This window comes from Neopelma chrysocephalum, unplaced genomic scaffold, assembly GCF_003984885.1.
Source record: "Neopelma chrysocephalum unplaced genomic scaffold, ASM398488v2 Primary Assembly neopelma1_23, whole genome shotgun sequence".
Classification (NCBI taxonomy): Eukaryota; Metazoa; Chordata; class Aves; order Passeriformes; family Pipridae; genus Neopelma; species Neopelma chrysocephalum.
The window spans coordinates 19,766,756-19,779,999 of NW_020897691.1; the positions used below are offsets into that span (position 1 = coordinate 19,766,756).

General features: G+C 37.6%; 1 protein-coding gene across 9 annotated transcripts in view; it reads left to right on the forward strand.

The window, feature by feature from the left end:
* The window catches only part of SYTL3 (synaptotagmin like 3), a 33,084-nt gene that overhangs the window by 17,743 nt on the left and 2,097 nt on the right, over positions 1 to 13,244 (forward strand). For 8 of the 9 annotated variants that reach the window (XR_003535160.1, XM_027689223.1, XM_027689191.1 and 5 more), the window contains 7 exons: positions 279 to 403; positions 4,108 to 4,251; positions 6,918 to 7,096; positions 9,295 to 9,397; positions 10,638 to 10,808; positions 11,010 to 11,109; positions 12,298 to 12,406. Coding sequence is in view for 8 of the 9 variants with exons in the window: in XM_027689223.1 (XP_027545024.1) it covers positions 279 to 403; positions 4,108 to 4,251; positions 6,918 to 7,096; positions 9,295 to 9,397; positions 10,638 to 10,808; positions 11,010 to 11,109; positions 12,298 to 12,406 (931 nt within the window). In the remaining variant the exon portion in view is untranslated. The other variant, XM_027689248.1, reaches the window with a different exon arrangement.

The window sequence follows — 13,244 nt, forward strand, 5'->3', positions numbered from 1 at the left end:
AGCTATTTCCGCAAGGAAACTGTATTTGATGGCGGTAGTTCTGGTGATAGGCAACAAAGAGTATAATTTCCAGTTGAAATGGCAGGAAAGATTTAGGCAGGCAAAGTATAATTATATAAAATGTGACAAGCAGTTGTCTTCCCATCTGTTTCTTACTCTTAGGAGATCAACGCTAAAGTTGCAGGATAAAAGTTTGAAAGCTACAGAATTAGCCTATAAATCTACAGGATTGCTTGCAAAGTTTGTTATAGTGACTTTTCTCTTTATTTTCACTTCAGAAATCTCAAAGTCTCAGAATGATATGACTGACAGATGTGTCCTAACCACAGACTTTGGGAAGAATGTGGAAAGAAGAAGGCAAAGAAGGAGCCAGTCTGACACTGCCATCAACATTACAAGCAAGGTATCCATATTATTATATACAGTCTCAAACTGTAAGAGCTGTTTCATGAATGAAATATATTTGTGAGAGCAATGACTTATACAGTGGAATTTTACTTTTGTTGTATGAACAGGGCTTAGCTGATGTTCACTGACCATGATCAGAACTCTGATTCTTCACAGAGTTTTTGACAGAGTCTGCACAATTGATTTCAGTCTGGAGTTGAAACATTAGACTGAGATTTTTACGAAGACCCTCATATAGAGAAGGAGGGGATGGGTCATTTTGCTCTCAGGTGTTCACAGGCTCTCTTGAGCCTGATTTGATGTTTGCTCTATGTGATTGTTGGGCTGCAGGGATGTACTCTGTCTTGCCCTATTCCTACCCCTTTTGCTGCTGAACAGGAGCAAGCTATGACCATCCCGAAACCATCCTGGCAATCTCTGAGCATTTTTTGACTTGGCAGGGAGAAAACATAGCTGTTCGTTGCTGTGCAACTTCCCCTTTCCTTTTGCTTTGGTTACAGTCTCTAACTTTCAGTGTTTTCTTGAGAAGTTTGAGAAAAATCCAGTCATCTGTTTTCCCACAAATTGTGCAGGGCTGAAGATGATGTCACACTTCTGCTTTAAAGTTAACACTGAAGATTTCGTTTTGTATGCTTTCAGCTCTCAAGTGACTGAACTTTGTCCATACTCAGTTTTCCACATAGTGGGTACTTACTGAATTGCCTTGTTCATCTGAATGAGGTAAATGTGGTCTGCTAAGTGCCTGAATTAGATGCTGAGAAAAGCTCTTGCTTTGGGCCAGACCTCCTGGCACACATTACTCACAGCTCCCTTGGTGAACATTGTTTGCTTTACTCTGAAGTGTCAGGTGCTGTTAAATGGAAGAGACAGGATGTCAAACTGCATGGACTGGCAGTCTGAATTGGCCCAGCAAGGTCTGTGAACTCTGTGAAATTAGTTCTGGTATTTTTGTATGAAATTAAATTATGAACAGAATTGGCGACAATTATTGGTTACTGGAGTGCTGCTTTCATTGTGGCAAGCCGCATTTCAGTGTTAACTTTATTCCACAGGCAGAGCATTGCTCTTTTAATGCATTGAAAAGCATCAGAGTTGGAGATAATGTGGATTTCAACTATGCTACATCACACTCTGATCACAAAAAACCTGTCATGTTTAAAAGATGGATACAGACCCTTTGGCTTGAGGAATGTATTAGTAGAAGATTCCAAATTATTTATGTGGGGTTTTAATTGCCCATTTAAAGATTTAGGACTTAATTTTTGTCCACACTTTGCATTGCAGGTTTTGAAAGATTTCAATGTTGTTTGTGTGCCAGAGCACTATTTCTCTGAGCCAGGAACCTTCTATTTCATTTAAACCAGTTAGACTATCCTTAAGCTAGAATTTTAGTTTTACTAGAATTACTCTTGATTTTTTTTTTTTGGTAAACATAATTTTTGAAATTTTAGTTTTTTTCATGTTGAAGGAAATTTTACTCTTCTCTTCCCACACTTACATGATGACTTTTTGTATTGTTACTGTGAGTTTAAAAACTACTTTTAATTTCTGTCAATGGCACTATTCATTATTCTTCAGTTTATTTTTTTTCTTTCCCATCTTTGTTTTCCTTTAGTAAGGGTAGCTATTTATATCCCTACTAGAACTATACATTAAGTTATGGGGCAGAACATATTTTAAATTACACTTGCAAAACTACTAATTGCATTTATAATGAAATATGATGTAGAAATCTTACTTATTGTGATTTCCACACCAGACAGAACTTTTCATTATCAGAGAATGAATCAAAACAGTGGATTTTTTCCCCCTGGAAAGTGTGTATTTTCCTCTTGGGAATGACTGTAAAGTAATAGCTGAATGTGCAACATATAAAACTGGGGCACTACTTCAGTCTCAAGAACATTATCTGTTTCTTAGATAAGTTTTCTAAATTTGTGATGTGTTCAGAGCTTGATTCCTTCAGATTAAAGTTTAAAGACATTATATTTAACCTCAGTATTAGTGAGAAAACCCCAATGCAATAGCAAAAACTACCAGCCAGTGTAAAATCTGGATTTGGGAAGTTAATTGAACAGTGTTTTCAAGGGCCTCTTGTCATCAGAATCTCTAAGTTTATTAAGGGAACTGCAATTATACCTGCCTTCCTGGGGGAACAAGTAAGCATGTGGACGTGTGGAAGCTGTTTGTGGTGCATTGGTAGCTCTGGGATACCTCTCCTGTGACATTAGAGCTGGGCTACGGGGCAGTCTTGCTTATGCAACCTGATGCTAAGTTTAGCACTGGTAGTTATGGTGCCTTGTCAGTCACTTATTGTCTGTATTCCTCAACCAAAGTCTTCCTGATGCAAGTAGAAGCTAAAATTCAGTGTGTAGTAGGTTGTGTTTAGCAAATGAAATCAGTGGTGGTTTAGGTTTTATAAGGCAGGAGGCAATTTCTGTGCTGGGAAATACACTATTTTGGTTTTGTTTGGGGTTTTCGAGACTATATTCTCAATGCATTTTCTGTCTCTTTCCCTCTCACAAGGGAACATAATTCTTACCTCTCTTCTTAAGGTAAGGCAGTTATTTACACATAACAGTATCTGTGTGTCATAATAACAGTATTCTGGTTAGGATTTTGCACATCCTGTTTTTTTCAGAAGTAATCTCAATATATTATCTCATCTATTATCCTCATTCTTTAGTGCTTTCTGCTGACTGTGCAGTAGGGGCTCTCAGGTTTGTTAAATATATATTACCTGTTTCTTTTATACAAAAAAGTCCCAATTCTTTTTGTTGATTTTAGTCAGATCGTATTCTTTCTAGTCTTTCAGGTAACCTCTGTTACCTGAAATTTGAATAAGAAATTATTTTCTTATATCCTAACCATATAAAATTTCTCACCTCACTCTTTATGGACCCACTGAGCTGTGAACATGCTTTTCATAGATTGTATTATCCAGGGAAAGTGGTGTGCCGGAGTGAGCTAAAATCTAATTTCAGCATATTTCTAGCCATATGTATTAGTCTTTTGGCACTTCTTTCTATTAACTGTTGTTCTGCATAACAGAGGTGGCTGAAGAAAAAATCTCAAGGAGTTTTGGTATATCTATCTCAATTTTTCTCAAATTATCAGAGTTTTCATGGAAAAATTGGAAAGGTGAATGGACATAGTCAAAGCAAAGTCAAGAACACCTTGGAAATTTAAGCTTTTTCTATAAACAAAGTTAAATATGAACTTGTCTTTTTCTATTTTCGAGTCCCTTTCAACGTACATTCATTCTTGCATAGGTAAACATGGGCATGTGTCATACATATTGCAAAATACTATTTTTCATTTCCTGGAGGCAAGATTATTGTTTTTCTTCCAAAATTACTGTTTTGTTAAGGGCTAATAAGGCCTTTTATTAGTATATTACTACTTTTGGTGTATTATTAGTAGACTGTTGTTAATAATTGCTGTGGTAGTGATCATTACATTAGCTAGTGGTATGCTGATTTTAGAAAATTATGAATATAGAGAATGTACTACTAGCTGGAAGGAGAGAATTATAAATCAACACTTAAGTTACTACATTATCTTTGAAAGTGTGCCACCTGCATGACTTTGATCAGAGTCAGTTGTAGCTATTTACTGCATTTTCTTTTGATAGCTTTCCTGAAGGAACCAGGACATTTTCTTTATCTTAAAAAAAATTACTTTCTGAATTTCTTACAGATGAAAAGTACACCTAGTCTGCAGCAGCTCATCACTGGGGCCCAAAATGACAGTGAAATTCTGACAAAAAGTAGTTGCAAGGAGGAAGAAGACATAACAACCAGTCCCACAAGCGATACAGTTTTCTGTGATGGCAGAAAACATGTAAGTTAAAGGATGAAAGACATAGAACAGATGCTTAAAGGGAACAAATATAAAAGCTTGTGCAAAATGTTGATGTATTTTAGATTATATTACAAAATGAAGGAAGAATTTTACTTGAGTTTGATAAAAGACTGACTGCCTTCGGCACAGTCCTCATAGTAACACTGTGAACTTTCTGAAGCATAAGCCAAACCAAATTAATAATGGATAATTGATAGATGGATACATCCATTAATAATGAATAATTTATAAAGCGGCTTTTTCTGAATTTTGCAAATGCAACTAACATTCTTCCCAATTTATATTAAGGTTGGGATTGTGAACATAGTACTTTCTAATCTATTAGCTAGCTTTTTCTCTTTAAGCTTCATTTAACAGAAGGGTTTCATCAGTCTGCAAGAACTGTGGTATTGGAAATGTCAGTGGAAATTCAAATGTCAGAATGTCAGTGAATGAAGAGGAAACTGACAGTGATGGAAGCCAGAGGAGCAGTTCATAGGCTTAGGGCATGATATTGAATCATCCTCTGATGGATGGCATTTTGAATACTGCAGATGAGAGAGAGGGAAGCTGGTTATAAATGAATTCAGCACGTGCTTTAAAGCCCCTATGATTAACTGTGGAAGCTAATTTCTATGTATTAGTGACGAGGTTAAGCAGGGTGAAGTATCCAAAGAATTCATGACCGACCTTGTAAAATTATTTAGGGAATCAAAATTAAACCAGTCTACTGGCTTTACAGAGAAGTATAAACACACACAGGGACCTTGGAGCTCTCTGACAGTTTACTGCACTGTGGAGTCTGAGGTGTTAAGCTGACAAATGGGTAATAACTTGTGGATTACATTTTGGATGCTATAGACCGTTTGAACTGGTCTATAAATGGCTCAGGCTTAAAACTGTAATATTTTCTACTATCTTATAAGAGGGGACAAATTCCATTAAGCTTCTCTTTATGGATAAGTGCTGGATGTTGAAGGCCACTCCATAAAAATGTATCTTCCAAAATATCAGATGGCATTGCTTCCAGTCGTGCCACCAGAAGTACAATACATGAAATCATTGCTAAATCCCTGTTCACTGAACAAAATGGATAGTGAGTTCTACATTGAATGTATGTGACGCCTGAGCAGGCAGGAGAGGTGTGGTGATATTCAGTCCAGAACACCTATCCAGCTTTTCTAAATAAATAAGGTGTTCTGTGGAATAAGTATTAGGGACTTTTGCAGAACCTTTTTTTAGGACATGAGCTAAGACAAAACTCTTTGTATTCCATTGCCATAAAAGATTTTGGTGGAAAATAATAATTTTCTGGTCAAGTGAATAAAAATATGTCAGTGAGTGAAAGAGCAGAGCAAAACAAAGCTGCAAGGGAGATTGGTCACACTGATACGCATCTTATGGAGGGAGCAAGATTACATGCAACAAGCACCAGGTCAAAAAAGTCCTTACTTTTGACTTCCCCAGCAAGCACTTGACCCTTCTTTTGTCATGTGTGTGTGTTACTTAGAGTTTATAAGATAGAGTAGATAGGTGCTTTAATCTAATGGATCTGTTGGTGTGAATTGAGTATTTGGCATGCTGCACAAATGAAGAAAAGTATCTACATGGAAGAGAGATATGATCTTATAAACACTACTCTGCAGTCTTAGCTGCTGGGTTGTGCAATTCAGAACTCCTTGGTTAACCAGTCCTGTGTGGGTTGGTGTTTATTTTCAGAGGGAGGAGTGATCTAACACAGATATCTTAGCAATCTAGGGCAATGTTGCTGTGAGACTAATCACAACAACAATTGAGTCTTCATGACAAATGCGATGTAAAAAGTTCCTAGGGCTCACCTTAAAGAATATCATTATAAAAGAATGGAGACCAAACTATTTTTAGTTGATACTTTGTTACAGTGAAGGCTACATAGCTCCATAAAGTTACATGTCTAGGCTGGGCCACAGAAAGCATTATAGTCTCTTCCTTCTTTGCCCTGTCATGGCTTCTGTAGTGCTGGACGCAAGTGGTTTTTATATACGTGGATGGACAGCATCCAAACCTTTGCCCCAAAGGTGAAAGTAGATGGAAAGGAGAACAAGGTGAACTAGGAAACATCTTCTCTTTGCACCAGAATACAACAGCGGGAAGTCTTCCTATTTTAATCTTTCCTGAATGGTCTGCAGTACAAAGTGTGCAATTTTTATGGGGAATTGAGGCATCTTGTAAAGTATTTACTGATGTGCAGGCCACTTCTGTTTAATTTAATACACGACAAAAACTAATATCTCAGTGGTGTACTCTACTGTATGCTATGTATTAAAAGGAGTCTTAGATTTCAGAGGGTTTTTTCACTCCCTTTCAGACACCCAATTTTCTCATGGGAAGCGACATAGCAGTTTTATTCGAAGACAATTTCTAGATCTAGAAGTTACTTAACAAAGCAATTTTCTAGCCTAGAGAGCCTTGCCCTAGAAGAGGGCAAAGCAGTGGTATTGCAATTACAGTCATAATTTTCAGGGCTGTTATGGAAACAATAGAATATTTTATACAGGTTACCTTAAATTTTGTGATTTGCAGTAGCTTTACAGTAATGTCTATAAAGATATTGACTATTAACGGAAATAAATGTTTTGTCCTGTTTGATCTGAAACTCATTTTCCCAAATGTTTGTCTTTTCTTAGGGGAGTTTGTTTAGTCTTAACAGCACTTGCACTGAATCTGGCAATTTTGGCAAAGCTAATGTGACAGGAGAAATAGAGTTTGCCTTAAGATACATCTTCAGAGCTTACATCTTGGAAATTTGCATCAAGGGATGCAAGAACCTGGCTTATGGAGAAGAGAAAAAGAAAAAGTGTAACCCGTAAGTATTTTTCAGAGAAGGAGAAAAAACATAAGGAAAATATTCTGTTTTTTTGAGATACTTACACATATTGTGATTGGAGTGGATTGATATATGATGGTATGCCATATTGGCACTTTCAGAACCTCCAACATACGTACCAGCCCTTTGTACATATACACACTGCAAGACAAATAGGTTTCATAGCAATGCTTATTCTATTCTTACCATTTTCTGCTAGGAATTGTCCCTTTCCCTTCCTGTGAGCAGGCAGTTGGGTATCTATGTTGCTGATGAATACCTTTGAACCTCAAGAATAGCTGTTCAGATTTTAGTTCTTAAGTTGTGCCCAGAAAATTAACATGTAAGTGGCTGAAACATGAGATGACCTGTTCCTAATATGTCTGCTGACTCACTGTGGGTCACTGAGTGATTGCTATACTACTTAGGTGCTTTTATCTTCTGTAATAAGAGTAGAAATTTCAGATGCTGCAATGGATCTCAAAGTCTAAGGCTGCTTAATAATTACATATCATTGTAAGAGGAAGAAATATTTACTTCTGTGGATAAAATATGCCATAGAAATTTTTGTTGGACAGTTAAGTCTTGGTGATTTATCTCTTTATTACTTAACAATGCTCTCTGACCATGCAGCAACCATTGACAGAAAATCAACAGGTAGAATACCTTACTACGTGTTTTTGCCCCTGCTGTCACACCGCGTTTGAGCAATTGAGTGACCACATTGGAACTGAGGACTTGCAGTCACCTTCACCCAGAAGGTCGAGGGCTTTTGTGCATCTTGCAGAGAATATTCATAAAGACAAGCTTGGTGATGAGCAGTGCCTTGCTGGAACAGCAGCTTGTGGAGCTGGACAGTTTGGGAGCACTTCAGAAGTGGGTCAAGGTTCTTTTAAGTCCCCTGGTAATTAAACCAGGCAAACAATTACAGGAAGGCTGAAAGGCAATGTGGGAAGCATTATGCAGTAAACATTATGTTCTCTATTGGCACATATTTATATATTTCTGTTGGTTTCCAAGCCAACAGAAAAATTATAGTATACTCAACTTGCTTGCTGAAAAGCAGACTTTTAACTGATGTTTAAAACCTGTTGAATTACTTAGCTTATTTGCTGTTTTGAAGTCTGACTGGCTACATTTTAATTAATTGATTTGGGGTTGTAGAAAAAGAGGCTAAAACTTCTAGGACCTGTATATTTTAGAAAGTAGTTTTATCTATGGATAAGTTCAGAAAAAATAGGGAAAATGTGTAAGTTCTGCAACGATGATATGAGGTACAGCTGATTTTTATTTACGCAGCAAGTTAATCAAAAGGCTGTTTTAGAATTGGTTTAAATCATAATATGTGAAATATATACAACAAATACAGTTTAAAAATATTTAGTATTAAGTAAATAATCACTCCTTTCCCTGACAAGCTGTGAGCACTCTCTATGGCTAAAACTCTTAAGTTTTGAAGCCTTAACCTAATTACAGCCCACTGAACTGATAGTAAGGAGAATATTTAGGCATTAGTGTTCACTTGACCTACACATGAGAAACTTTGGATAGGAATCATTACTGCTGGATTTTGGTGCAACTCAGCTTCCAGAAACTTTTTTTACTGGATTTCCTTGAATCAATGTTAGGGCAATTTTGACCACTTTTAGACAATCTCCCATTTTCATTCTAGTGTCTGTTAGAAAAATTAGCATTTTTAAGACTTATGAATTATTATGTATTATTTATGTGATAATACCCTTTTTTGCTACATGGTACCTGGTGTTGTGAAGACAAGATATTTTCTTTATGAACAAGCAGCAGTGATCCTAAAGTTGATTGAGTTAATTTTTTTCCTTTGAGTACATAATATGCTGTTTGTTTTCATCATAAAACTGTCACTACAACCTGGAAGGTGACTTCTTTAGGGGCTATTTTATCAGAGGCCAAGAGTACAAAACCAGAAGATTCCTATTCAGATCCTAATCCTTTCCGAATTACAATGGAATTGAAACACATTAGCAGAATGATACACAGGGTTCCTTATAGTCTATCTGCTTTTACTGAGAAAAGATATAAATCACATTTTGCCATTTTGTTGATGGAAACTTACAAAGTCAATAAAATTGTTTAAGAAATAAGAAAAACTCCTCTCATCTAATTGTTTTCTCCCTGCCCCTTCTGATCACTTTCAATGTATCTTTCTCTCTCTATATAAGGTATGTTAAGGTTTATTTACTTCCTGATAAATCTCCTTGGAGTAAGCGAAAGACAGCTGTCAAAAAGAGCACAGTGGATCCAGAGTTCAATGAGACTTTGAAGGTACGGTTTGCAACTGTGTGCTGCTAAGTGTGCTTTTCTATGGTACAATCCTGCAAGTTCTGAATCGACCTGATAGGGCAAATTTAGGAGTCACGAACAATAATAATTTAAAAAATTATGTTTTTTCAGTCCAAATAAGAGAAAATGCTTTTGGAGTTGCAACAGTAAATGGCAAACCATTAGAAGAGTCTGCCTTTGTCCAAGAGAGCACTTTTAATGAATATCAGTGTTGTTCTGAGTTACCTTGTGGCAAAAGCAAAGTGTCTTCCATGGACATGGGTTTTTGTATGTTCAGGAACTGAATTCAGCAAAAATGGTCAAAAGTGCATTAGCGCTATTGCAGGTGAACTACATCATGCCACTGAGATCCAGCTTGGTGGGATCCAGCTGCAAGTTAAGCCACCTGCATCTAGAGGGAGTTGCATCTGTGAGAGCTCTGTAAGTGCTCCTGGGAATCACTGGAGCCCAGGGTGGTTCAGGGTGATTAGCCCAGAGCCTACACTCAGCTTCTGATTCAACAGCCTAAGTATCGATAGCGATTTCCTTGCCTCTCCATTACCTTCAGCTTTCCATGCAGGTCACCTATGGGCTGGGTATCATGTTTGCCAGTCTCATGTGGGTATATTAGATACCCACGTACCGTATACCATGTTGTATATTAGATACCCAACAATGTCTGAAAGGGCTCTAACTATGTTTGGGGAGTGGATCAAGGCTTTAATTAGTGATCACCTGAATTACTTCCTTGTCCCTGCTGACTGCATTAAGTAGATGTCCGCTGAACAGGATGGGAGTTTCAGCACCATCATTAGATATCTTAATCCTGAACTGACCTCCACAGCAGCCAAATTCTGCTGGGAGTGTAAACAGAAATATAAAAAAATTACAACCCCCAACAAAAACCAAACCAAAAAAAAGAAACAAACAAACCAAAAAAAACAAACAAATAAAAAACCACCTAATCCAGCAAAAATGGTCAAGAATTATTTAACGTTCTGAATTAATAATCAAAATCTTTAGCAAGGCAGGTCAAAGTATTCCTGGAATGTTGATATATATTTGAATGAGCATTATTTAGTATTTAAATTGTGGGGTAATATGCAGATTGCAAAGAATACGCAGACAACATGGTTCATATCTGCCTTCAGCCATGCTGTGCCTGCGCTTCCTGTAAGCAGGTCATGAGCATGGGCTGCATTCATCCTGTGTATTGCTCTGTAAATGCTGTTTATCTTTCTAGTACAAGATTGAATACTCCCAGCTGCGAAGTCGGCAACTTCAGATCTCTGTGTGGCATGCAGGAGCACTCAAATACAGGGTGTTTTTGGGGGAAGTAGTGATTCCACTGGCAGCATGGAATTTTGAAGACGACTCAATGCAGTTATTTGACTGGTATCAACTCAAACCCAAGGTGATTCTGTTTGTTCTTAATTGTATTTTAAGAGCAAGATGTAGTGAATGCTATGAAAAAGATCACCCTTCTGAGATCGAGGGAAAAATGTTGTCAATCCAGCCCATTAGTAAGATGTGTCACAAACACAAATAAGCTCTGAGAAAGACGTGTAAGAGAATGATTGCAGTAATGCAAACTTCTGTATGTCCCTTTCTTAAGCTTGAAAAGCCTGAAGATGATCTTACCCAGTACAGCGGTGAACTCCTCTTGTCTGCAAGACTCTTGGTACCAGCCCAGTATAAAAACTTCCAGTTTGAAGGTATAAAATGTTTCAACATTCATAGAGGTCTTTTCCATTGTAAATGGTTCTATGATTCTGTGAATCCCTTGGTTAGAAAAGAATTGAGATCAATGAAGGACTGGCAATGTGTCCATGTAATATTCCTGTATGGGATTTTTAACAGCTACAGCAAATGGTGCTTTGTGGTGTATTAATTTTTACATTATTTAAAATCGAAACATTTGCCAGCTTTGTGGATTTGTTCTATTTAATACAGACAAAAGCTGTACATTGTAATGGCAGCTGTATGATGCATCCAGCTGTTTTGCAAACTTGTGCCTGTTGTAGTGTTAACAGTAGAGAGGCTATTCTGGTGGTGAAGCAGCAGTTTTATTGTCCAAGGTAGAGACTGCCAATTTAGGGAAAAAGTGGAAGGGTAATGTCTGCAAGGGTACCAGTCCAGCATCCTTGGCTTTCTCCAGTGGTCTCATTTTAGAGAGATTGTTTCACTTGGAGGCGTGATAGGTTCAAAATGTGTAGTCAGGGTTCAGATTTTGGTAATGAAAAGTTGTAAGTATTGCTGTAGTATGTCAGAGCAAGCATCAGCTGGTGGAGTGAAATAAACACTTTGAGCAGAAGGGATAGGAAAAGCCTCATTTTCCTTACCTCCCTAGGTCACAGTGAAGTGTATAAAGGTTCAGAGCTCTAGTAATGCTCTCTGTGTCAGGACCATACCAATAGGTAGAGACCAATAGGAAGCTCTAATTAGCTGTTTGGTTATTTTTTCCTTTTTTTTTCTAAATGACCCCAAAGTTATCAGCTTGCTTTCTTCAATTCTTCCTCCCTGTGCAGGCCTGTGTCTCTGCTTTGTACCTAGAGCTGGGAGAGGAGCAGTATCACACCATGGGTTTGGCTGTTTCTCCTGCTTCTGACTGTTCCAGAGAAATGTTTCTGTGGGTACTGTCCTGTGTTGACATTTCACAAACACAGCAGAAAGCTTTGTCTTTGGAACAGAAATCACAAAGCAGCCTGCTACTCATTGCTTGGTTTTCTTTTTGTGAATCATACACTGTACAAACACGTTAAAATCTTTCAAATATTCCTAGTACAGCCTTATGACTCCCTATCTGAGTAGTACCACTTAGGCATTCCCCTACTTATAGCAGCATCTTAACCTATGAGCTGAACTGATTGGGCATTTCATGTGATAAGGGCTCCCTTTTTCAGGAAACAAAGACCAAGGAGTTCCCAACTGCCAGCTTCAGATTATGATATTTGGGGCTAAGAACTTGCCCATGCTGAGACCTGCTGGAATGTTGAACTCCTTTGTTAAAGGGTATGTATGAGACCTAACACTACAAATAGGAAATATCACGTGTTCTGTGCAAATGTATGTATGTTTTCATCAGCAGACTGCATTTGAAACTGCCATCATCTACACTTAGTTAGACTTCCTTGTAATGGCTTCATTTGAGTGCCTGCAAAACAGCAGCACTTTGCAGAGTGGTGACAGGTCCCACCTGCCCTCTTGGTCTTGAAATTTAGAATTTAATGATGTCATTAAAATTTAGAGTTCGCTAGTTTAAGTATGTGCTTTTAGATACTAGGAGAGGAAAAAAATGTGCAAACAAATACAGTATTGTGATTCCTAGTTTCAGCTTTTGCAGAATTAAGTAAAGCTTGGGATACATGGAAAACTTTTATCCTCTTCATTCCAGACATTTTGAAAGAGAAGGGACTGAATTTTTCTTCAGTGTGCTGAGTAGCTTGTATGTGGGATCATTTTACTTTCCTGTTGTCAGGCATTAGATGCCATTAGAAATATGATACTGGGGTAAACTTACATCTCATAACACTATTTCACCTGCTGTGGCACCTATTTTGGTGAAATGGGAGAGCATTTTAGCTGCTGAAAGACAGGTTTTAGGCAGTATTGAATAACAGCACGTGGAGTAAAGACTCTTTCAGCAGTCAGTGACTGCAAAGTTAAAGCAGACCAGAAGAGCCTACTTGCACCCACATTAATGACAAGCAGGAGAAGGTGCAAGTCCCAAAATAAACACACTAGCACCATGTTCTATCTTGCACTTAAACTAAACCTTTTTGCTCTTTAAGGTAAAACAAAGGGCCTTAGTTGATTATTGCTAATTCTCTGTTTTCTTGTTGAGAAATCA